This window comes from Solea solea, chromosome 9 (assembly GCF_958295425.1).
Source record: "Solea solea chromosome 9, fSolSol10.1, whole genome shotgun sequence".
Classification (NCBI taxonomy): Eukaryota; Metazoa; Chordata; class Actinopteri; order Pleuronectiformes; family Soleidae; genus Solea; species Solea solea.
The window spans coordinates 25,323,960-25,350,989 of record NC_081142.1 but is presented as its reverse complement, the minus strand read 5'-3'; the positions used below and the strand labels follow the sequence as shown (position 1 = coordinate 25,350,989).

Sequence of the window (27,030 nt, the reverse complement as noted above, 5' to 3'; positions counted from 1 at the left end):
GACCGGTGTGTGGAGAAAGTTGCCCCTCTCCCAGCTGCATTTCAGCGGCAGGCAGCAGCAATCAGGTCCTCTGAGGAATCAGAAATGTTTGATCGAAATAGTCAATTTCAGTTCAGTGTAGCACTTTAAGCACAAGCACTGTTTTATTTGGGAATGTTTTATTGTGCTTAATGTTTTATTTTGCAATTTCAGCTCAGTGAAACACTTCAAACACCTTATTTTTCTTATGTCAATGTCCCTCAAATAAAGACAAGGATTTCTCAATATCTTAATCTTGTTTGGAAATCATTCACGTTATATTAAAGTTATGGAGCCAGAAAGGTCTCCTTATGGCGTTAAAATTCGAGTGCACCTAAATTTTGTGCCAGTGCACCTAAAAAAAAAAGTAAGGCGCACTAGTGCAACCAATTCAAAAAGTTAGTCTGGAGCCCTGCAGAGTGAGCTAACATGAATAAATACATAAATGTATTAATATTAATAAATGTATGAGTGTCCTTTGGTTTTGATTCTTGCGTTTTTTGACTTTGTTCTTCTTTTCTAAAAACTGGTTACAGAAAAGCATTGTTCTTGCTCAACACTGTCAGCTACACTGCACTTGGTCTTTTCTGCTGAGTCGCCTGACACACACACACACACGCACACACACACACACACACACACACACACACACACACACACACACGCACACACACTTTTCCAAAGCTGTTACTCTAACCCTAACAATGAGAGCTTACCTCCATGTGGCCCTCAATGTTTAAATCATCACTATAGCACTCGTACCGTCTGCATCACATGACCTTGAATGCCATCAACATGTCATCATCAGCAAAGTATGATTCACACTTTAACAGATCCACGCGGACACACACACACATGCGCACACGCACACACACACACACACACACACACACAGAGGTTAGCAGAAGACAATTGCTTGGGTTCAAGTCCAGCCCAGCTCCACCCGCCTCTCTCACTGTGGGAGGGAAGGACAGAGTAGGGGTCGGCATGCAGGGTCAAAATGCTGCGGAGTGACCAGTCTTTGAAGGAGGCTTGTGGCAATGAGGGGTTTTTCGGGAAGGGGAAATGCTCTGCTGGAGGTTCAAATGTGGCACAATGAGAAAAGAAAATGGCGGCTTTCCTTTATCTTCCACAACTACTCTTACCACAGCGGAAAGACAATGTCAAAGAAACATGTAACAGGAATATTTCCAGGAAGGAACAGCCTTAAAAAAACTAATCCCTGAGGGGGGGGGATGCATGTGGAATATTCGGTTGAAGACGAAGCAGTGAAACATTATCCATCAGGTTTATTAGGGGCCGCACACAAAGAGAGTTCAAACAGCTGATGCCATAGGGCTGTTTCCACACCAACACCAGGCTAGGAGTGGAAACAAATCCCAAACACCACCCTTTCTTTCACGGACACAACCAATACTCGATGATGTTCTAATCCCACCTCTCTCATGCTCTGGCATTCACTGCTTTGTTGTCATCATCTTCTTTCTCTTCTTGTGTTTGTTTTATGAAATTTTCCTTAGTCACCCTGACTTAGTTCATTCCGTCTTTGTATTTGAATTTTGTTGGATTTCTATGCAGTGCCACCTACATGTCTGGCATATGTACTGCATTGTTATGGAGGGGGTTTTGTGTGGATGAAGCAACGTCATGTTTGTCGAAAACTGTTTCAAAACCAGTATAGATTATTTAAGTTATGCTCCATTTCAATGTGGAAAGGGCCTACGTTTTCAAGCCATTCACTACTGGTGAGTCCATTGGTTACAACAAAAGAGCCTGCCCCCTAATGTTGAAGCAAGAAGGTTACACTTCCTCTTTTCACAGCTCTTCACCACCTCCTCCGTTTCATCTCTCGATCAATTTATTTATCGATTTATCATCGCAGTGCCGATCTAAATGTAAAGTCTTTTTCCAAAGAGTGATCCAAACCAGATTAGGTACACAGCTGGGGGTTTGTCGTAGCAAGAGTTCACACTTGAAGCTGTTGTTCCCTCTGTTTATCCTGTTCTCTGTCCACAGCCTCGACTCTACTCCTCCTGGACCTCCGGCTTCCAAGTGAGGCTGACCACAGCCCGTCCAGCCCAGGTCAACTTACCCGTGTGTGACGTGGGAGCGGATACCAATGCTGGCTCACAGAGACCCATTCAAAGTCTTGCATATGAAATCTCTTCCTCTGTAGTGATACATTACACTTCATATGCATATTCACATATTCAAAATCCGGTGTTCACTTCCTGTCTGAACGAGACAGAGGGGGGAAAACTGGGCACAGATGAAAGCTGATGTTTTTATTCATTTTCAAAGGGGTTTTGTTATTACCTCATGGGAGGAGCCAAATGTCTGTCACTAGACAGGCGCCCATAATCAGACTTCAATACTTAGCATCGGTTACTGGTCAAGATCACTGAATCAGATATCAATCTTAAAATCCTAAACAGTAGCGTCCCCAAGCTCAGACTAAAAATCCGCAACCACGGTTTAGCGGAGTCATTTTGTGGGCTACTTATATTTATTTATTTATTATTTAAGAGAGAACTTTGCGACAAAGTTTTCAAGAATTATGTCTTCGAAAAAGCTTGACGTAGCCAGGGCGTAGAGAAAGTCCACTTTGGTGGACTCAGGATTGGGTCTCTGCTTTTTGCAGATGATGTGGTCCTATTTGCTTCATCAGGCCATGATCTTCAACTCTCAATGGGGTGGTTCGCAGCAGGGTGTGAAGTGGTCCGGATTAAAATCAGCACCTCCAAATCCGAGATCATAGTCCTAAACCGGAAAAGGATGGAGTGCACTCTCCAGGACAGGGGTGAGATCCTGCCCCAAGTGGAGGAGTTTAAGTATCTCAAGGTCTTGTTCACGAGTGAGGGAAGAATAGAGCGGGAGGTCGACAGGTGGACAAAAGCAAGAGGTCGACAGGCGGACAAGAGCGGGAGGTCGACAGGTGGACAAGAGCGGACAAGAGCGGGAGGTCGACAGGCGGACAAGAGCGAGAGGTCGACAGGTGGACAAGAGCGGGAGGTCGACAGGTGGACAAGAGCGGGAGGTCAACAGGTGGACAAGAGCGGGAGGTCAACAGGTGGACAAGAGCGTCGTCCACAGTAATGCGGGCTCTGCCTCAGACTGACATAATGAAAAAGGAGCTGGAAGGTGAAGCTCTCGATCTAGGTCCTCACCGTTGGTCACGATCTGTGGGCAGAGACCGAAAGAACAAGATTGCGTATACAAGCGGCCGAAATGGGTTTCCTCCGCAGGGTGTCTGGGCTCTCCCTTAGAGACAGGGTGAGAAGCTTGGTTATCCGGGAGGGGATTAGAGAAGAGCTGCTGCTCGTCCACATCGAGAGGAGCTAGATGAGGTGGCCCGGGCATCTGGTCAGGTTTCCTCCTGGACACCTCCCTGGTGAGGTGTTCTGGAACATGCTGGAGAGACTATGTCTCTCAGCCGGCCTGGGAACAGCTCAGGATTCCCCCAGAAGAGCTGGATGAATTGGCCAGGGAGAGGAAATGGATGTATATTGTATATAACCCTAACCCATATATATATATATATATATATATATATATATATATATATATATATATATATATATATATATATATATACACACACATATTTTTCAATCAATATAATATTTAGTGTAGAATATTTAGAGCAGGGCTATTCAATTTTTGTCAAAAAAATAACATTAATAATAAAATAATTTGGCTAAAAAAAAAAGGGTTTATAGCAATTATGTCAAATATATTGCTACAATGAATAAAATTAGCCAAACATGAACCATATTTTTCACTTTTATTTGACATTATAGTCAAATCTAGACAGCAGCCAGGAGAAAGCCAGAGTGTGTGTGAGAGAGAGAGAGTGCAGGTGATGTGCTGTTCAGACACAGCGCTGAGTTTTTTGGGCCAAACCTAAAGCGTCCTAACCAGTCTTGTAACCAAACCTACGCCCTTGCCTGGACGTTCCTTCCCCGCTCCTCCCTGCCCTCGGGAAAAGGGGCAGAAATGCAGTCATGATTTCACAATAAACACACCAGCTTGGTGCTTGTACTTGCTGGTAAAGTTATATTCATCAGTCCATTCGCTCTGCAACTGAAGTCAACTTTGTGTCGCTTTAGCTTGACGAACACCATCGCAACACACTTTGTCAGCTCAGTTCTGTCTGACCTGCCCCACCAGGAAGAGCAGCTTGAGTGGCTCGTGTTGCAGCCAATCACAGCCCAGCATCATGTTGCACGTGTAACATGACGTACGGACGTATCCAAATCAGATGAGAGCCACTGAGACACAGTTAAAATAGCTCATAGGCGAGTTTTATTATAAAGTCAGCTTCATTGACAGAGAGTTAGCAGCTAGTTGACTCGGTGTATTGGTCATCACAGATAACTTAGGATACGACGATATCCAAAATCTAAAAACCATATCTTGTCATGATATAGATACAGATATTGATATATTGCCCAGCCCTACTGTATCGGATTGATATCAGTATTGGTAGACACTTATGGTTATGATATTGGTATAGGACACAATATTTGAATATTTATGACAGGACCTCAATAAAAACAAAAAGATTTACATTACAAAGCCAAGACATTTAGCCAAATAATCCTACTCCTAATTCCCAAATAATCCTACTCCTTTTAGACACAGATTTGTTGTGGAAAGTTAAAGAAAAGAAAAATCGACTGCAACATTAACTGCCAGCTGAGGCATTCTGCCAAGACCAGCCCATAACGTCAACATAGCTCATTTCAATCCAACAGCAAGTGTCAACAGAGGCACACATGGAGAAATGAGAGCTGCTATTGTGTCTGTGACAATCTCCCAGTGCGGTTACACTTGTAAGCAAACAACAACATACCACGATGACACTCTTGATGTTCTGCCAGTTCAGCCCCTGGCAGCTGCTCCTCTCAGCCGTAATCACTGGCTCATTGAATGAAATCCATAGTTTGTTCTAGCACTGCTCGCTTAGAATACAGATCGAAGCATTCATTCGCCACATTCCAGTCGTGTTCAAACAGTCGACACGCTCTGGCACTGATGGCATCCGCTCTTCCTCTCAAGTGCTTTTCCCATGGCCGTCTGAGGTACGACACTGCTGGATTCACCGGCTGCACTTAATGAGAAGAAGATTTCTCACAAGCAGTTTGAAAGGAGTGAAATACAATGCTGCATGTGCACAATGGAACAATGCATTAGGAATAGTAGAAATAAAAGAGCAATTAGATTGGCTTATTAAGAAATTAAAACATGCCTAGACTAGTTTCCCAGACATAAGCTGTTAAGTCTAGATCATGAGAAAACAAGAGCACTCAGTGAGCGCAGGCCGCTGCCAAGCCTTAAACACTTATGGCGCATTTCCACCGGCTCTACTCCCCTCGCCATGCCATGCCACGGCCCGGTTTAAGTAGCGTTTCCACTAGCATATTTTTAGTGCCTGCTCCGGCGAGGTTCCAAGCGTGCTTATGTAGGTACTATGCAATGATTGGTCAGACTGCCGGCCGCTGACTGGCCAGAGTGCCGTCACAGGAAGAGACGTCCCACACACAAATCAAGCCAAACAGCACCGAACTGTAGATCACTTAAAACTACTTACAATCCTAAAAACGTCTGGTGTAAAGTCACTAGTTACTCGTGTGTCGCGTATAAAACGAAGTCAATGCAGTTTCACTCAGCCGTGCAGTGATGACTCCACCCACGTTAAGTAGGTACTGTTTTGTAGTGGAGATGCAACCATGTCGTGCCGAGGCGAGACGAGGCGAGTAGAGCCGGTGGAAATAGGCCATTAGTCGCCTGTGCTTCACATACCTGCATCATTTTCATCCACTGGACTCAGAAGACTTTCTGGATCTGTCTATAACTGTACCTGCTCATAGCTATAACCATCTTACATAAATCATCTGGAGGTGTTGAGATGTTGCTGAGATAAGATCCGGATAAACCGTACAGTCGAGTGTGTGATCCTGCACACAAATACCAGATTTCCTTCAGATCCAATCGATTTTATTACAGTTTTGCTCATCATGAGAGACAGGAATTTCTTGAAAATGTGATAACTTCTTGTGGGTAGTGGGTAGATTCTGACCAAATACTTGGGTGATCACCTACCCATCAAAAAATGTCAGCTTGATCCATCAAAAACCTGTAGACGGTTGCCTTTTGAATCTTATTAACTGCACAGTCAAACTCATTTTACCGCATCATCTTTTCCAGTAATAGAGGCCATCAGCTTCAAAAACAGATTCAGTGCTCGAGGTAGAAGAAAATGTTGATAGAGCGATATCTTATCCCTCTTATTGACTACACACTTACACATATTTTAATCTAAATAAGTGTTGCTTTAAACTGCAAATTGATACACCAACATCATTATTTCATGACACCTCATGGTGATGCAGCAATTAGGCTCAAATGAAAGAAGTTAAGTGGTGGGGGGTATTATGGCGGACAGTCGTAGGAAGAATAATTTGTCATTATTGACGATAACTGATAATGATGATGTAAGTCCTGTTTTGTCCACAAACATCATTATTATTATTATTGTTCAGATTGAATGATTTCTTTGTCGTAAGGAGCGAAGAAACCAAAGAAGTCTAAGAAGACGAAAACATTTTTATGAGAAAATGTTTCCGTTTTTTTGTGATGTTTGTCACCATGGTTACTCAACACGCTTAGCAACGACATAGTACGTCATTCCCACATGTTTTTGTATCGGACGTGTTGGTTTTTTTTCTCAAAACTGTGGGACGAGTTTTGCGGTGAAATTTGGCAGAAGAGGAATAAAGATAAGAAGAGGACAACAATAGATGCTTGCTTTGCAATGCAAACTAATGGTTTGCATACCTAAGCAGGCACTGATTAATTCATTAAAATATGTACCTACCCTGCAGAGTTGCTTTGTACATCAGTGCAAAACAAAACAAAAAAGCGATTGGGTTAGCAGTTAACACATAGTGGGAGTTCCAAGCACTGTCTCCAGCCAGAGTGTTGAATACAAAGAAACAACACCTGTGTACGATGATAGTGGAGGTTGTGGCGAAAGCTGGCATGTGTTTTTATTCAAGCTTCACAGTTTACAGCCTCACAGCCTGAGGCACGACAGTTTAATTTGACTGTAATAAGATCAGCATGACAGATTGGTTTCACTGCACCGGGCACAGCGCTTGACTTTTATTACAACAGGCATCACTTGGAGACTATTATTGTAAACGTTTAGCTGTGGTGGTGGCCTGCGCCGGCCACACATGTGTAAACACTGCGAGCTTGGATTACCCGGCCTACTCCGTTCCAGGGGAGATATTACCATACCAGTGGCATGAGGACAAAGGAAAGATTTAGCATGGGAAGATCAGATTCCCAGGTGTGTGTGTGTGTGTGTCTGTGTGTGTGTGATGGTCATCACTGTCAGATTGACTGGCCATTTGGTGGAGAGTGTGAATACCGAACGTGGCCAGTGTTTGTATGTTTTTGGCTCCTTTCCCTCCGTCATTATGTTCATAATTGTTGGAAGGAATGCTCGGGGGGGAATTGTCGGGAACGTCAGAGGATCATCAACCTTTGCCACTCAGCAATGGCACCATGTTCCCCAACAACAGAGAGGTGAAGAAATACATGTGTGCATGAAGACGTGCACACGAACAGGGAATAAAAGAGAGGTAAAAATAAACACCCACTCTTCCTGATGTCACCTCTTGCTTAATTATTGGTAATAGTTTTGTGTGTGTGAGTGTGGAGAGCAGAGGAAAGTAAAGAAAACATTGCAGTGTTTTTTTTGGAGTTTGCCCACACTGCGCACACGCGCACACACACACTCACACAGATTATCTCCTGTTTTCTCTTCTCTCACAATTATCATCACCCACTCAGCCAAACCTCCCCCTACTCCCTCCTCACCATCATCATCATCATCATCACCATCTTCATCACAACCAGCACATATGTGTGTTTGTGCAAATACCAGTCATCATATCTCAGGGTCACCTACTTTAAGCACTTTGAGTCTGCCCACAGTTTCATCCAAGAGAAAACACCTCAGAGTCAAAGGGCACTTCATATACATGTTCATAGGAGGGGGGGCGGAGTCTGAACATAATGCCGCGCCACATGAACCACATGAAAAGCCGACAAAAACATTCCCGCTTATGCTCCCAGGGTGGTGAAGATGGCGACACTCGCTCACCTGCGAGTCTGAACCGGAATAGTTTTCCTGCTCTGGGTCCAAAAGACACCCAACAACTGCAGGGTATCACCCGGTCGTCCTGCATTGCTTTAGGCATTTAATTAGCGTGCTGGAACTACGCTGGGAAATATCAAGCAGGTCGCGTCCTACTAGAAAAGGTGTTTCCTTCCATGAATGATAATGTCAGGGCGCCGAGCACAGTGATCACAATCTTTGTCATATATCATATCAATAATAATAATATCTTTAGCATTAGTTTATTTATGTGATAAAACAAATAAAGACACGTTTCTGGTGGATGGTCTCAGAGAGGTTATAAACTGAAAGTCAACAGTTTAGTTTAGTTCTCACCAAAAACAGGCGCTATGATTGATTGCATTGTCAAAAACAGCAAAGCAAACGTCATATTTTCGTCATATTTCCCACCAGCAGACATATGTCTCACCACTGCCATTGATATTCATGCTAATGATGATAATGAAGAGGAGTAATCATGACCTTAATTACAACCCTATTATTATTATTACAGTGGCCTAAGGCCGAGGAGCGGCAAGGAATCAGGTTTTCAGGCACACAGTAAAGAAGGTGGACATAAATGAATGAGAATAATAACTCTATGACTAACCCTGCACCACAAGCACCCACAGACACCTCCTGAATCTCACTTTACGTACGTGTGAAGCCAATACAGAAATTCTCCTTTTCACACATAATGAGGAAAAAGTGGCTGACAAAAATCACAACTGTGGCGTAAATAATTAACGAGTCCAAACTGTTTCTCTCCCAGGTTCTGATCATTATGACACATCAGAGACATAGTCGAGAAGAAGAGCAGACTCCTGCTGTGAGGCTGCAGTACCACTGAGAGAGAAAGAGGGAGACAGAGAGCAGGACTGTTGCTAAACCAGCTCTGAGCTTTTCTAAGTTTGGCAAGGTGGAGAGTAACTTTATATATCTGCTCCTGGTCTCTCTCTCCTACATCACCTCCCTTTTTCCCTTTCTCTCCCCCTTTCTGTTCCCCACCTCTCCTCTGCCCCCATTGTTCCTTTCACCCCAACCAGTCAAGGCAGATGGCTGCACGTCTTTGAGTCAAAGATTTCTTCCTGTTGAGATTGACAGAGTGCACATGCAGTTGCACATCTTGTGGTTCTTTCTTGACTTGTGTAAATACTGTATCTCCCATTCTTGAAACGCTTTGATCCAAGTATTCATTTCATTACAGTATTATACAGATATTAGTGAGATAAATACCACAAAATTGTAGGTTTAATCTAATTATAGGGCAAAACAAACACTTGATGATGCAAACACATTCACACAAAGATATTATTTGAAAGTCGCTGATGAAGAATAGCTTAAGCCAAGACCGGTCTTGCTCACTGGTCATAAAATATCAGCAGAGCTCCAGATAAATCATTACACTACATAAGAAGCTATGATGCTGATTATTATTGCCAAATGTCTCCCCACAGAATACAGTGACAGGAAGATTGATGAGTTTGATAAATATTTAGTTCCCTGGTTACGAACTACACAGCAAACTCATAAAACACAAACACTGCTGCTGTGTGCCTTTATTGTCACAAGGCTCGTACTGACAAACACAAACAGGCTGCTGTCAATCACTCACCACAGTTCATACACCTTTTTCTAGGCTCAAATTCAAGCACTTTTCAGGCACTTACCAGGTCAATTTCCAGCTGGAAAATTTAGATAAATACAGAAATACAGTGTATACTCAAACTCATGATTTTAATCTATTTTTAAATCAAGAATTGCACAGAACAAAGAAAAGGTTGTTGTTTTTTAAAGAAAAATGCTTTATATAATGACTGTATGTGTTATTGTCTACTCTTTCCTACATTATCAACTACTAACGCAATGTTGATCAAAATGTATTATACTGCCAAATTGTGCGCGTTGTTACTCCTCCATCAAATCCAGCTGCGTTATTATTATTATTATTATTATTGTTGTTGTTGTTGTTGTTGTTGTTGTTATTATTATTATTATTATTATTAATAATAATAATAATAATAATAATAATAATAATAATAGTACTGCTAATAATAATAATAGTTCTAGTATTGTTGTCATTATTATGCTATGAAAAATAAAAATGATTGTAAACCTTCATGCAATTGTTTATATCAATGATTGTTTATATAATAATTTTCTTTTTCTCTCCCCCACCTCTCCTCAGTTGCCCGTTTTCCTTTTTTCCTTTCCTGGCTTTTTTAATCCCTCGTCTGAGTAAAGCCTTGTTTATCTGTGATTTGTGAGACAAATAATCTGGGGATATAGATTATGACCCAAGAAAGAAATGAAAAGGTTTGGGTATGATCACCGTGGGAAAGTGCAAAGTGTTGCATCATATTCTTCTGGCAGTAAATCAACTGACATAGTCGCAAACTCTCACACTTTAAGGGAAAGTCCTGAATCAGTTGTCGGTTCAGAAAATACAGTCTTAAAATTCACAATTTACTAAAAACACAGTACATTTGATGACTTCATATTTATATAAAACCTAATTTTATTATTGTTTCAATGATTTAATAAAAAATAAATCCATGCAAACATGAACTAATGCCTACTACTCTTGATTATTTTGTTTATGATGCATCATTATTTATGTTAGAAATGTAGAAGAAATTAACCATAAAATGAAATGAACATTTAAGGAGGTACAGTAGAGCGGCTTTCAATAAACGAGTGTTAATTGAGATTTAGTGAAATGACCAGATTATCCTGCTTATTGTTTTGGGGTTTTAAACATTTTTTTTAAAAAAGAACAGGAGGCAAATTGTACTGATATTTTGTAATAATCACTTGATGAAGTACATTTTATTGCCTTGGCTTCATTGCTGTGTAATATGTCACTATAGTGGCTCGTTGCTGCCATCTATAAATCGCAGGTGAAACTACATCTAAATACTAAAGAAACAAACAGGACGGCTGATGCGGACAATTTGGTTTGTAATTAAAAATACAGACTTGGGCACACCAACACTTGCATAGTGATTTTACTATAAACTATTGGCTCAGTGAATTTACTTAACAAATCTCAAAAAGATCAACCCCCCCCCTTCCCTTTCTCCTTCACTCAAATTGCATGTTTCTGTGTATTACAACTTTTGCTGGGAAACAGAAAAAGAACTGACTCATGAGTGGAGCAACAAATCTGACCCACGAAGCACGACCGCAAAACATTCCCCGACTCTGAAAAAGGAAAGTGCAGACGTGTTTCTCTTGGCACTGAAAAGACTATTCTTAAGCCAAAGTTCACTTTCGGCCCATGAACACAAGACCTAACCTTTTCAAAACAGGGATTGGCCTGGACGGCGAGTGACGCCGACTGCTGACTGTACCAGGCCACCAACGCAGAGCACAGTCCTCTCTGCTCCTTCAGTGAGGACCCAGACATCATAATGCATCTGTGTTTGTCCAAAACCAACAGGATTGTGATCCAGCAAGGCACATTTTAAACAATGGAAAACATGGTACCTTCAAAAAACACACAGCTAATGAGTCCTAAGAGACAGAAAACACACTTCAGAGAGGAATGTGATCATGTTTTTTTTTTTATCCCACACGTGGCTCAAAATGCACCACTGACAGCTGATTGGACGGCAATTATATAAACATCAATCAGAGAGTGTGCAACTCTGGCCGATAGACTGTGTTAAATATCAGATTGCTCATCACTCCAAGTCAAAGCAGCCTCATGAAACCAAAACCAAACTTTAACAAACTTAGTCCATTCAAGGGGAATTCCAGTATTTTACCTGGGCCATATGTTTATAAATGTGAACAGTAGTAAGTAAGAGTTTGATAATTGGTCCAGTAGATCGCCTCGGCAGCAGCCATCGTCGCCTGTCCTGGTGTAATCTTATAAAATCCGCTCACTCACTCTCGCACCTCTGCCATGAAGTTTTCATTCAGTTTTTTTATAAGCCTAATTTTTGCGATATTACATTTCTGTAAAAATGTACTAAAAAGTGAAAAAAAAAAAGGCCTCCTCCCATCTGAGAGAGATTTTTACAGGGCTAGAAATTGTTGTGACGGGAAGCTGCGCTGGTCCCACACGCATAAAAGTGAACTCTCAGAAAAATCCTCAAAAATTCCGTAAGATTCCCACGTGATTCCTCATTTCCACTATTTTTCTCTACCTCTTTCATGTGGCCAGTTTTCCTGAATTCTGAAGACAGAAAACAACATAACGCTGCAGAAGGGAACGCCGTCTGAGCACAAAGATCAAACTGTCCGGCTCCTCTGATGTTACATTGTTAAACTGCCTCTGTGGCTCTTGTGATACTGCAGCTGGCCGCCTCTCTGGCCTTACACTGACCATCCACAATTCCCTGTCCACTTCCACCCCTGCAACATTCACTCTGTTCTCATTGATGACGTCCTACAGCGGAAACCAGCGCCCACACACTCACGCTGATCTTGACAATACCCCCAGGTGCTTTTCACAGAATGGTTGATTCTTTGGTTGAACATATAAATAGATCGCTGCCGTTGTTGCGGGCGATTGCGCCTGCAGTTATAAAACGAATCAATGATTATTAGACTAAAACATGAAATATGCTAATTCAGATATGATCATGTACTCAAAACAGACGGAGCAACATAACAAAGACAACTTAGCTTACTGTTTTTATATGATATGTTTGTAGTGGAGCTGTGATATGAAAACTGTTGCTGAAAACTGATCTTTTTTTGTAAAATGCTGCCACACTGACGATGTCTTTGACATGGATGTTAGAGGACGACTGACTGTAGCTCAAAATAAACATTCTTTAATCTTTCTGTCTCCTGTGGGTTGGGCTAATCCAAAATACTGAATACAAGGGGGGTGTTCTCTGAAGACACGCTGTGATCTGTTGAACAGGGGTGCTCTGAAAACACCCCCATTATCACTTGGTACATTCCTCCAGATGAAATCAAATTAACCATAGACTGCATGAAATTAACACGGCAAAAAGTCGACTTATCAGAATTTGAGTCGGACCAGAACGTATCGACTGATTAATCGACCAGTCAACCGGGACTTTACAGAGGGGGCGTTACCTCGGTTGTGTGACATCAGCTACCGGAGCTCGGTAAGTTGGTGTAGTCTGTGTTTGTTTGTGGTCGTGATGAGAGTTAGGTGATGTATGTATGCTACGCTCTGTCCTTGTTTCTTAATCGACAAAATAAAACTTCTAATCCTTGTGTTCTTCAGCCTCTGACAGTTCTTTACTATTGCTCTATGTTTGCCCAGCCCCAGAAACCATTACTCTGACACCAGCTCCTAAGGTGAGTGAGAAGAACATGCTTACGTCAGCAGAGCTGACAGCTGATGACCAGAGAGGAGTCGGTGTGATGGTGAGTGGACTTTTCCTCTGTGGAGGTACAGACAGGATCAGCATGTGGTAAAGAGCGACCAGAGCCTGGATTACTGCTCTACCAACAAATCGACACAGCAGAGTCTTGCACACGGGGCTTTTGGTCACTCTGGATAACCCTCTACGTGGGAGGTGGGGGCAGATTCACAGGTTTCTGACCACAGAGGACGTGGAGAGAGGAGTCATCGTTCTTCTCACACTCTCTACCGTTGTCACCGCCTCTCTTTCCTCCTCTGTGGATGATCATCACGACTATTTGGACACGCTGACGAGCATAGTTGTCACAACGACTCGGCAGACTGAGATTAAAGTTTCTTCTCTGACTTTTAAGGGTTTGGAACATGACAGGAATAATTTTGCAGTCAGTTATGATTCAAATTTACTTTTCTTAACTGTATCATAAGCTGTAATCTGTGTTTGTAAATGTCTATGTGAGTGGGGACGAGTGGGACTGTCCCTTTAATCCCCGGGCACAGATGCGTGCTAACCACAGCTCCTGCACACGCTTTGTGTGTTCACTACTGGTGTGTAATAAGGAGGGGTTAAATGTATTTATACAGTCTGATCATTTACACTACAGTTTTTAACATTCACCCATTCACACTCGCATTCACACAGCCCATGTATGTGTTCACATCTCACATCTTCTATCAAACCCTGGTGATATGGGAGCCAGCTTGCTTGGATTGGAATAAAACTGAATTGAAATGATGATAACGTTATACTAGACTTTGTTAAGAAAACTGCTACTATGAGAGCCAGTGTCTATACACATTAAATTGACCTCATTATCTACGATCTGACTAAGCTATTGGCTCCACATCCCACCCAAAACCACCATGGCAAAGCAGCATCAGTGGTGTCTGGAGGATGTGTGTCAGATCCCAGTCTGGAGGAGCTGGGGGAGGAGAGGGTGGTGCAGCAGGATCTCCTGGGATCATCACAGAACTCCGAGACAAAAGAGACACTGTGGCACAGACCGAACCATCCAAGAAAACATGACTTCCCGTCTCATCAGCAACAGCATCCTCCGCACACAAACTACTCACTTCCCAGAACTGAGAGTTCCCGTTTTAACTGGTGACTGTTCCCAGCAGCAGTCAGTGCTGAACGTAAGCAGTCTCTGGTTCTCACACACAGTTAAAACTGCCATCCAATGAGTTTCATACGGAGGAAGATCAAGAGTCCGGACTTAGAGTGGATATTCAGATGCAACAGTAGTGAAGAATAGTGAAAAACAAAGAGACATGGAGTTTAAGTAGATTACATGTTGCATTCTGCATGTGTTAGAAGTCATTTCATTCTATTAATCATTAGCAGGTGAAGCCCTCATGAAGTTCAGATTAGGGCTGTTGGAACGAACTTCGGGAGTCGAATATAATTTGAGTATTAAAAAAATCAATAATAATCGTATGTTGTAATTCCTGTTCAAATGTGTAATTTTAATTTTTATTTTTAATACACGTGTTAAAACGTGGCGACTCAAGCCCCGCCCTCTTTCCTCTGCCAACAAACGAACAATAAAAGTTTTCTGAGTCACAACTATCTCACGTTCGGTCAGAAACACCCACAGAGGTCACCACTCCTGACCATCTCAAAAGTTTTTGGCTTTCCATCAACAAACTGAAAAAGGACAAATAAAGACATCTGAAATGAATTATCAGACGACAACCTGAGGGGACGCCTGCCAACACTGCACCCTGGCAAACCAGCCGAGTTTAGGTCAGAGCAGGCGAGCGTTATGTATTTGTTGCCTCCTCATCGCGGGGTTCACAGCTGCTCGTCAGGTAAGGTGCACGGTTCTTAGCCGTGTGACCATCACTGACAGAGTCACCGCATGTTTCATGGACATGGAAATAACTCTCAAAGCGACCGAAGCTCAGACGAGTCACACGGTCTGCTATGATGGTGGGTAATATTCATTTTCAAATACGTTTTATTTGAAGAGAGAACCAAATGACTACACACGGTGTGAACGGGATCATCCACAATCTATCATCCTCACAAGCTCTGCTCACCAGTGGAGATAAAGTCAGAGAAGTGTTTTGACGCGACGGCAGCCCTGGAGTCTGTGGTGAGATAGATTAAAGGGATTTCTTTGAATATATTTGGCCACATGGGGGCAACATCAATACAGGCATGTACACAGCCTGACGCTGCCTCTGATTGTGATGATCAGCCCTCAAGATGACACGTGTATGACCTTTAACACATTTCATTAGAATCAGGAAGACGCAAACTCTCTGGAATAATCTGCTCTCGCCTGTGCAGCATCTATATTTTGGTTTGATTGGCTTCCTACTGGCAACGAATAAACACTAACGCTTTCTCTGTGCGCCGACCTTAAAACTAGCTCAGTGTGTATAATAACACGTTATTAGCAATAGTATTTAATACAGCTTTAGACTGACCAGGATTATACATTTGCCTCACAAGGGAACAACTACTGAAGGACCTACAACATATATTAGCTATGATTTATTATAGATAAAAAAAAAAAAACACAACTAGTTAGTATTATTAGTTATAATTCTACGTACATCAAGCAATGCAGGGCACATTGCTTGATGACGAGTAGGTGAGGTCGTAACGCACAAGGGCACGTCGGCAGTGGGAGACAGTCGCCTCGCTATCAACCAAACTTTTTTTTTCTTGCCCGGAACCCATGACTATCTTCAAAAACGCTCAAGGGCCTTCAATTTTTTTTTTTTATTATTTGCTAACTTTCAAGGATTTCAAGGACCTATGGAAACCCAGCAACACTTAAAATGGCAAAACACACATTCCAGCACATCTTTTGTTTTGTCTCACTCTTCAAAACACATGCAGTGATCTAAGGGAAAAGGAGTGAAGTGAACTGTGCAGGGAAGCTGTTTTGTAGTTTTGGGTCTGTTACGGTCTGTGGCAGCACACTACCTTGACGTGGCTCTGGGCTCCCAGGTTGTAGATCTCCGTAGGTTTGACCTCGTTGATGATTTTCACCAGACACGTGCTGTCAGTCAGGTCGCCGTAATGAAGCACCATATCTGTCAGAGGCATAAAGTTACTGATTCATCTCCGAGCAACAACGGACTCTCTTCAATCCTAACACAGACGTTCATTTTCAGATTTTATAGCAGAATAATTCTACAGTAACTAGGGGTGTTAATGATTCACCCAATTCATTTCCATTAAAAACTTTATTTTATTTAATGGCATAAAATGAACATGCAAAAATACTATAAATAATCGGCTATCCTATTATCTGTCTAAATCAGTTCATTTGGGCCCATATATGGAGTAATTAATAGAGGTGGATCATGGCTGATATACACACTGTGCAAACATATATATATATATATATATATATATATAATAACAAATAATTATTACTGAATTACAAAATTAATCAACTATTTTCAGTTTAAACCTTTTTTTTAATAATTAAAACAAGCTTCTCTGATTTTTTTGAGCTTATTAAATGTGAATATTTTCTGGTTTCTTTGCTCCATAGAACAAAGAAATCCTTAAAACTCAATCATTTTAGGACATTTGAGAACATCATCATTTCCAGGTTTGACAAACACTGATAGACATTATTCAGAATGTTCGGACATTTTATGGCCGAATGTTTACTCCAATAATAATTAATACAGAAAGTAATCAATACATTAATTGATTATGAAAATAATCAGTAGTTGCAGTTGTATTTTGTGTGCACGTGTATAAAGTGTACTTGTACTAAGATTTCCATATATGTTGTCCTACACCTTTATATAAGCTCAGACTGCTTATATGTAAGTGTTTTTATGATTATAAAACGAATGCCCTAACAATGAGATTACAGGTTACTGATCAGCAAGAGTAACTGTTAGCAGCTGCAATGTTTAGAGAATTAAAGTGGTTTGATTAATAGTATGAACTAATAATCAAGAATAAATACAAGTGACACAACATCTTCAGTTGAAATGACATTTTGCAGAAGATACTTAGAAATAAAAATCACAATATCCTCAATCAAGATCAGCTTAAAGTCAGAAAGGTCCTGAAAGATGCATTTTGGATTTGAAGCAGAACACTTACTGCCTGCAGAGTGTGCTTGACGGTTCTGGTAAAGATGCTCAATGCGACCAGTGTTGAAGGAACTGGAACGACGCATTATACCATGAACCTGAAAGAAAATAGAAGTAAAATGTATGCAGTTTAAAAAAAAAACATCCCTTTAAAGTACAAAACATGTATATCATATACATATACATGTTGTACGAGTTAAACAGCTTGTTGATAACATACAAGATCTACTTTCAGACACAATTCAAAAAGACATTGCCAGGAATTGCACAGAAGATATTAAACTATACTACACTGCATAGCATGTTTTGCATTAAAAAATGTTGACTCAACAAGAGCTGACTGTGTGTTTAATCTGTGTGTGTGTGTGTGTGTGTGTGTGTGTGTGTGGGTGAGGAAACTCTGCTCAGAGAAGATAACAGGACCTGATCCAAGGGGAGTCCATTAGTGGGAGGACATTGTGCCCTGACCTCACTTCCTTTATTCACTGCTCACCCTTCACCACACTCCCTCCACATCTACGTCCCTAGCAGGGACCCCAGTCCACTTCACCTCTGCTTGTTTTTGTTTGCTACACACTGTGAGGACAGTGTACTACATTTTAATACTGGTCAATACTGAGTACTGACACAAGTACTAGGGCTGGGGGTAGCGTCAGCCTAGCAGAGCATCAGGCCATCTGAAGTAATTACTGTATTGTCCAGCAGAGGGCGCTATGGCACAGCACAAGCTTGTGTGTGTATGTACAGACCAAACAGGCCTGCTGTGTTTTTGTTAAGGCCACTTTTGTAGGATGAGGTGCTAGGTTACATGAGGTTAGTAGCATGCACATCTAAATGTCCGTCCGGTTGTCAGTGATGTGAAACCTCACACTCAGTGGTCCTGAAAAAACACGGAGCATCAGGTGAAAGTCGGTTCACTCGCTCGTGCAGCTTCATGATAACAGCAACTGGCCTGGAGATCGAGGGTAAGGTTTAACAAGCTCAGAGCAACATGAAGGGTCTTATCAGGGAGAGATGTGACTATCATGACTGCTGTGAACTGCTAATCATGGGAATGTGGTGTGTGTGTGTGTGTGTACAAGTGAAGGTTTGTGTTTCAGTAACTCTGGGTGTCGTTCTTACCATATAGCCTTTAGCAATCAGGAACTCCGCAAGGTAGGAACCATCCTGAAATGAGAGGAGACAACATGACTTAATCCGTTTAAAAAGGCAACATAAAGCACTAGTGTCAAAATGTCTGCGTAAGTCATTGTGAATAAGACTTTCATCCCTGGACTGATTACCAAAGAACTCATCTACTGCTTTGTTGTATTTCTTTGGCTTTTTGATGTTAAATGAAGGATCTTTTTTTACATGTGTTAGAAACAATTAAATTGCCTTTAAATATGGTCTAATTCTTTTGTATTTGTATTTTGTAGACAGCACCTTCAAACAAACTGATAAGCTCAGTAGTGAGGTGCAGGCCTACCTTCCCTTGACAGACTTTGAGGAGTTCATTAATACATGTGGACTAGTGTAATTCCCTCTATGTTGGTCTGGATTAGTCGTCTTTTTTACGCTTCCTGGTTGTCCAAAATGTAGCTGCTCACTTTTTGATGGAGAACACTGTTACACTGGCTCCTTGTTGATTTTAGGACTGAGCTGCCCAGACCCTTGAGCAATTCAAACAACTTCTGAATACTTATCCCTTTGACAGTTTGATAGTTGTTATTATTACAGTATGTCATCTCTGTATCTACTTCTCTCTTTTTCTCTCCCTTTCCTGTCCCCCACCTCGCCTGTCCCCTGCTGTCCTCTCACCCCGACCAGTCGAGGCAGATGCTCCACATCTTTGAGTCTGGTTCTGTCAAAGGAAGTTTGTTATTTTCTTCTCTCGGCTAATGTTTGCTAATCATGTGAGCTGTTGGGATTCTTTCTTTCCGTGCCTCACCAGGGAAGATGCCTTGTAATGTTTGTTTAGGCTTGATTTGACGGTTAAGCACTTTGTAAGCGTTTATTTAATATTATTATTATTTGTATATCTTGCTCAAAAGCACCACATAGTGTGTGTGTGTGTGTGTGTGCATGCTTGAGAGAGGGAGAGGGAGAGAGAGAGAGAGAGCCCCGTCAATAAGGTCTTGTTCCTTTCATCCATGTTACTCTTCATCATTTTTCCTTGCTCAGACTTTCCAACCACACATTCTGGAACACTCTGGAAAATTCCAAACCAGTCTTGGCATTCATTGCCCAAGTCCTTGCTTATGTCCACACACACACACACACACACACACACACACACACAGAGAGAGAGAGAAACAGCCACATGCTTCCTGTCCACTTGTGGGGGTAACAGTGAGGTTGAAGTTCAGGGAGCATAACAAAGAAAGTAAGGCTGGAAGTCTGAAGAAACAGAGAGGCCAAGGAGTACACTGTAGTCAACAAACGCATGTTCACACCAAATGAAGCAACTATAACCATAACTCCTTATATTTGACTTTCATTAGGTTGCATTTAAGTATCTTGTGGACATCTTCCACTGAAGTTAAAAGAAGGTGCAGTAAAATGATAATAAAGATATATTTTGCCAAACAGAGTTAATTTAATGGTCGAATGTGTGGTTTTCAAAGATAAATAGTTTCTGATCCTACTCTTCCAGTCACTACCAACATGGAACATGGACTGACCAGCAGTGTTGGGAAGATTACTTTGGAAATGTAGTTGGTTACAATGACAAATTACCCTGTTGGAAATGTAATAGTAGTGTACTCTATTTCAATGACTTTCTCAAAGTAATATAACTCATTACATTTGATTACTTTTCTTAATTTAAAAGTGGATTAAAATCATAGATCATTATTTTGGAATGAACGTTTGTTCTTTACACAAATAACAAAACATGATGAAGTGTAAATAAATTCATTAAAAAATGTGTTTGTTGCATTATATGTGTACAGCATGTGGAAAACATGATACCATGTTGACAAATGTGCACAATTAAGACAACAGCGCTTCATATGACAACCCAGATAAATTCTATATGTTCTATAAAACAGACCAAAATTATAAAGTCAATGTTCTTTTATGTGTTCAAAGGTTTAGCCAAACATTATGAGTCTAACCTTTTCAAAATCTCAGATAAACGAATAAAGATTGCACCACAAGGTGGCGCTTCGGGTTCATATTTGGAGAAAACTATATCATGTGAGAGACTAATGTTTAGGCTACATCTGACTTCATTGTACACTGTTGTTGCATCAGAAATGATCAGAAACTAAAGCTGACTTTGTCATCATTTAACCTGCGAGGCATGAAAAGACACATGGAAGGTTGTCACTTCTTCCCCATGTTATCGTCTGTGAGTGCTTGCAGTTACAGCTGTAGGCCAGTAGGCTACGTAGCTTTAGACGTGTCCTCCGGTTCGACATCGACACCTTCGCTGCCGGCAAACACCCCTTGTATTGCACTAAAATGTTTGGGCGCTTATCTTCTGTTTGTGTCAAGTGTTTTTTTTTGTATTTCTAACCCAGGAACATCCAGCCAAGTCAAGAACACACTAGAGGAGGTAGGTGTGTCATTGTCAAAGTCCACAATCAGGAGATGCCTTCATGAATGGAAATAACACTCAGGAAGGCTAGATTAGAATTTGCTCTAAAATATCTAAAAAGCTCTGGAAAATGGAAAACATGAAACAAAGATGAACTAGTACCAGAATGATGGGAGGAGAAAAGTGTGGAGAAGGAAAGGGACAGCTGATGATGATCCAAAGCCTATCACATCATCAGTGTATGCATGCATGCATGTTTGGTTGCCAGTGGACCAGACTCAGTTGTGTTTATTGATGACGCGACTGCTGATAGAAGTAGCACGATGACTTCTGAAGTGTACAGGATTATAATCCTCTCTGCTCGGATTCAGCTAAATGCTGCATAAAGTTTCGGCATAAAGACCCAAAACATTTTGCAAAAGCAACGCAAGAAGGTAATGAAATGGAATGTTCTTCAGTGGCCAAGTCAGTCAACTGATTTCATGCTTTTCAGTTACTGAGGTAGAAATGCCTGCAAACAAGCAGCAAATGAGGGCAAAGCCTCTCCAGGGAGGAAACTGTCCATGGGTTTCAGACGTCAGGCAGTCACTGACTGCAAAGGATTTTCAACCAAGTAGATTTAGAATGAGTTAGTCATTTTTGCATGAGCCCAATGGGCTGCACGTATTAAATTAAGCCTTTGTCGAGGTTTGATTGTGTCCCATTATTTCTGAGCCCCTGAAAATGGTCAGTAATGTATAAAAGTGCTTATGATTTCTAAACGGTTAATGCAACTATTTTGTTCAATGCCTCAAATTAAAGCTGACATCACATCTTGATTGTTTAATATCAGAGTCTATAATAACTGTACAATTTTCTGCAAATATGGTTTTGGTCAACTTGCACTGCAACCTGTTCTACTTAACCCTGAGAGGAGCGAGGGGCAGGGGTGGCATTGAGTGCCCCTTGCTCATCCCCATGGCGTTCAAAGCCCCAGCTGGTGTCATGTTTTCCTGCCCCTGTGCCAGGGTCAAAGTGTTCCATGCCAGACCAATATGGAAAAGTAGCCTGAAGAGAAACAGCTCTGTTTCAAAACAAGAGGCTCCTTTGAGACTGTGTTAGCCCATAAACCCTGGCCTCACCTCACCATTTCCTGTTATGGGGAGTTGGGCGCTTGGTAGGAGAACAGACGCATGCACATGCATGCAAGCATGCACGCAGACCTACATGTCCTGCCAAGTCAATACCATACCACAAACTCCCCAAAGACTCATTCTGTATAGCTGCACCAAATATGAGCCTCAAGAAGGCTGGTCCACGGACATGAAAGTGACATATATTTGCATGTTGAAGCAGCCAGGGATCATGTGCTGGAGCAACAAGACTGAAATACCTCACTGCAGACAGGTACAGGTGTCAGTATTCAGTATTATGAAAATTAAATTAAATAGGAAAGGGCAAAAAAAAGCAGGTCGAAAATAACTGAAAAATATTTAACATTAAAAAAACAACCAATATCACCATCACTGAAGAAAAAACTAAATCTAATTTCTGAAACAGCATTGTGTGAATCTTATCGTTTAAGCATACACACAATAACTATCAGGACCATCAACACATCATGATAATCATGTCTACAGCGGCAGAGGAAGAGCAGAGGAAGCCACAGCGCTGGAAAAACTCCAGCACTGTGGCTTTAGTTCCCCCTGCTGGTAAAGCTCTGGACACAAGCTGCAGATAACATTCTTAGACAACAGGGCTGCAACTATTTCATTATCATAATCAAAATTCATCAATTAGTTCGCAGTTTCCCGAAACTCGAAAATATAATATATATAACCCAAAATGATTATGTTTTAATGATGATGAAAGGAACTATTCACATTTAAGAAAAATAAAAAAAATTAAAAAATCAATTAATCAATTACCATAATACTTGAGGATTCATTAGAAATTGATGAATAATCGATTAACAGTTGCGGCCCTACTGGGACACACAGATATTACCTGGACAACCTGAAGAAACATCACTTTTTCACTTTGGCTTAATGAATTAATAGCATTTGAATCAGTTAAAGTCTTAATGGCAATTGATCTACTGAAGGTTACTCATTAACATCACTACTGTGGAGAGAGAAATGATTGGTCACACTAACTTGAACTCACTGTCAGACTGGTTCTTTGGTTATGGTGTCACTTAAGTCAAACAGATGCACACATGTAATAACTAGTGAAACTTGACTTCTTTCCAAAATAACGTCCACCCAGAGCTGCTCTATTGATGGTCTTGTATCGCGCCCGCACATGCTCACGCATCAATCTTCCCATCGACACATACTGTACATCAATATTCACCCTTTCTAAGCATCAACTGTGTCTGAACTTTACATCTCTTCCCGACTTCCTACCGGTTGCCAGACTTCAGTCAAAGGACGGCTCATCCTAAAAAGGAGTTATAAGCAGCCATTATGTGCACGCTTTCTTTGTTGTATCGTATTTATCGTCGGCTCATGTTCAGACCTATCCCGTGCTGCTACAGCGGAGTCAGTGAAACCGGGCAAGTGTAAGGATGAAGAATAGAGGCTTATTAGATGAACATCAAACGGCTTCAGGGATCACATTCACAGTGCAGTGGTGTTTTCCCAACCAGAGGTTGAGCTGCAGAAAAAAATACAAACCTCTAAGCCAACGTAAAGTGTGCGCTGTCAAACACCGAGGTTGAACCTGTCCCCTTCATAACCCCAGCTCGTAAAACAGCAACATCGGCCAGAGCCCCTGCCTGGCTCTGCGGCTCTGTCTTGGCAGTCAGGTGGTCTCCCATAACTCACACCCTCTCACCCCAATACTTCACACTGAGACATCAGTCAAAGGTATTCAGACTGAGCAGCATGCTGCCCTGAAATTTATGAACAGTAGTTAGCCAGGCGATTTATGGCATCACAGTGACCCCGCTGGCCCTGGTTAGTGGCTTCTGTGATAGTCTATCCAGATGCCTGCCCTCTACATGAGCTCTCCATGTTCAGCAGTAACACCATGACCAGCAGAATAAAAATGAATTAACACTGTTATTTTTTCTGATAAAGAAGGCAAGGGGGAGAAGGAGCTTTCGACAAAGGAATGTGAGACTTTGAAAATGACTTTTCAAGACCTCCGACCGTCGTCTTTTCAGGACTGGGGGACAGTCAGGGTGATAAGTTCAAGGACTAGAGGGTAGAAAATGTAATGGTAAAAATATCAAGAACCCAAGTATCAGTTTCATTATTGCCGTAAAGAAAAACTAATTGGCCAACACAACAGTCTGAGATTATTCTGTATATTGTTGACTTGGGAGACGACATTCAATAAAGTTTATGGACCTAAATATTCAGGTGACCACAAAAAGGACATACATACACAAGTTTACATATATATATGAATGAATGAATGAATGAATGAATGAATAAATAAATAAATAAATAGAAGTGTTTAATTACAGTGGCATACATATTTTTGTACATTACCTTTTATTTTGAATTTAATCTATTTTATTTGTATGTATCAGGAGCCATGTACAAAATATACTAATCTCAAACAAACTTTACATCACATTTAGCTACTGTGTAAAGTTAAAAATATAAACGCAGTAGAGCTGAAACAATTAATTGATTATTAATCGATTACTAAATCAAATCGACAACTATTTTGATAATCAATTAATCGGTTTGAAGCTTTTTTCATGATTAAAACAAGATTTCCGATTGTTTAAGCTTCTTAAATGTGAGTATTTTCTTCATTTCTTTGCTCTGGATCACAAAGAAATCATTCACAGTGAATCATTTTGGTTTGTGGACAAAACAAGACATTTGAGAACGTCATCATTTCCAGCTCTGACGAACACCGTTCAACAATTTTTAAGGTTTTCTGATATGTTATGGACCAAACGATTAATCGACAGATTCATCGATGATGAAAATAATCATTAGTTGCAGCTCTGAAACGCAGTGTACTACAATGAGCAGAGTGGAAACAAAGGATTCAGGAGGAGCCAGGTTAATCCAAGCCTGACTTACTGCAGTGGTTGTGGATACACATAAATCAACTTATCAACTTAAGTGTGAAAGGCTACAAAGGTTCTCCAAAACACTAGTAAGGGAAGAGTTAGGTGAGGGACATTCAGCTGCAACAAACATGCCACTGCACTTTTGCTCCATATAAACAAAGAGGTCATTAAAAACGGGATTATTTTGGTTTGTGGACAAAACAAGACATGACTTGATTAATCAAACAAAATAATCGACAGATTACTTTGTTGTGAAAATAATCGTTAGTTGAGACTATAACAAGCAGAACTAGGACCTGAACTGTCTCCGTGTATTTTATTATCTTTGCAAAGAGGTCAAATGATACCAAATACAGCAGGAGTGGAAATGGAGACGGCGGTAAGGAAGACATAACAAACAACACGTCTCATGACGGCAGTAGAGCTGAACAATGAATTGAAATATTATCGAAATTGCAATACAGCCTACTGGAATTTTCAAATGTGTTAAATCCAAAATGTGTGTCAAAATATCATTTTACATTAATTATTGTCCTGATCTAAACACATCTCATTCTGCAGACTGAAGAGGACATCTTTGTTTCTCACAGATCTGCACAAATATATCACTGACATTTTAAATAAAGCTTTGAATGAAAATGAGAATAATGATATAAAAATGACCACCAAAGACCACTAGCTCCTTTAGCTCGGATTAGCTCGTTACGGCAACAACACATTAAACCACGGCACTTTATTCACACACTGCAGGCTGATACACAGCCTCTCTTATTATTGTGAGGCTCTCGCAATAAGAGGAATAACTCTAAATATGCAGGTGTCTCAATAAAAAAAACATTTGCACAAAGCAAGCCGATCCACTTTTCTATGTTGATAAGAGCATTCAAAGGAGAAAAAATAATGGAACAAAAAGAAATCAAGGGACATTTAGAATAGATACAAATGTGCATTTAATTGCGAGTTAACTATGACATTAATGTGATTAAATATTTTAATCCTTTGACAGCACTAAATCAAATCATTGGCAGACTTGGCTGGGTTCACCCAGGCTAAGAATAAACATTGAGAAATCTCTGAATGAGAAATCACTGCCAACAGGAAGAAGCTCCGACTATTTTTTGATATTATTTGCAAAATATAAGTCTTAAAATGTTACCCATGGATGAGAACACACACTCAAAACGCGCAAATATTAATGAGGCAGCTTACAGAGAGTTACAGCTCAAGTCAATCGGTTTGTACAGGTCCCTCTTGTGCAGTCACTCTCATATGATATGGTAGGAAACCTTACAAGCACCCTCTGCTGGATCCTAAGCGGTACTGCGTCAGTGTGAATTTCAAACAGGTCATTAGAGCGTGAACATGAACTTTCTTTTTACCAGTGGTTAAAAGCTCATTTCATGCAACAGCGGAACAAGTAGAGTTTTTAGTTTACTCTCCCTGAGTAATTTCTCTCTCTATAGCTCCGGACATCACGTGACTGGATGCCTGGATGAACTGGATGAACCGCCATGTCGGCAGCCTATGATGCAGCAAAAATAGAATGGGACTGGATTCAACCCACCAGAGTTCACTGCCCACTTAAATTCACGGAGATTGACCGATATATCGCTTAAACTAACAGACTGAATATATCTGAGCCTTATAATGCCCGGCATGCTTATAACCAGTGTGTTAACAGGTGGAAAGCACATTATTCCAGACCTACAGTATCCTGACATCTTCAACTTCGTGATTAACTTCCCTTCATCTTACTCCTGAGAGTCACTAAATGTTTACAAGAGCCTGAAGGGAAAGAAAATCGTGGACCCGGCTAAAGATATCATTGTTGTGACTGGAAGGGTACAGACAGT

At 41.0% G+C, this 27,030-nt stretch overlaps 1 protein-coding gene across 1 annotated transcript in view; it reads right to left on the bottom strand.

Moving 5' to 3' along the window:
* The window catches only part of gmds (GDP-mannose 4,6-dehydratase), a 133,173-nt gene that overhangs the window by 99,573 nt on the left and 6,570 nt on the right, over positions 1-27,030 (bottom strand). Inside the window, exons 2-4 of the mRNA XM_058638505.1 lie at positions 18,759-18,803; positions 17,647-17,734; positions 16,501-16,610 (exon numbers count right to left, since the gene is read on the bottom strand). Of these exons, the coding sequence (XP_058494488.1) occupies positions 16,501-16,610; positions 17,647-17,734; positions 18,759-18,803 (243 nt within the window). The remainder of the gene's footprint in view (positions 1-16,500; positions 16,611-17,646; positions 17,735-18,758; positions 18,804-27,030) is intronic.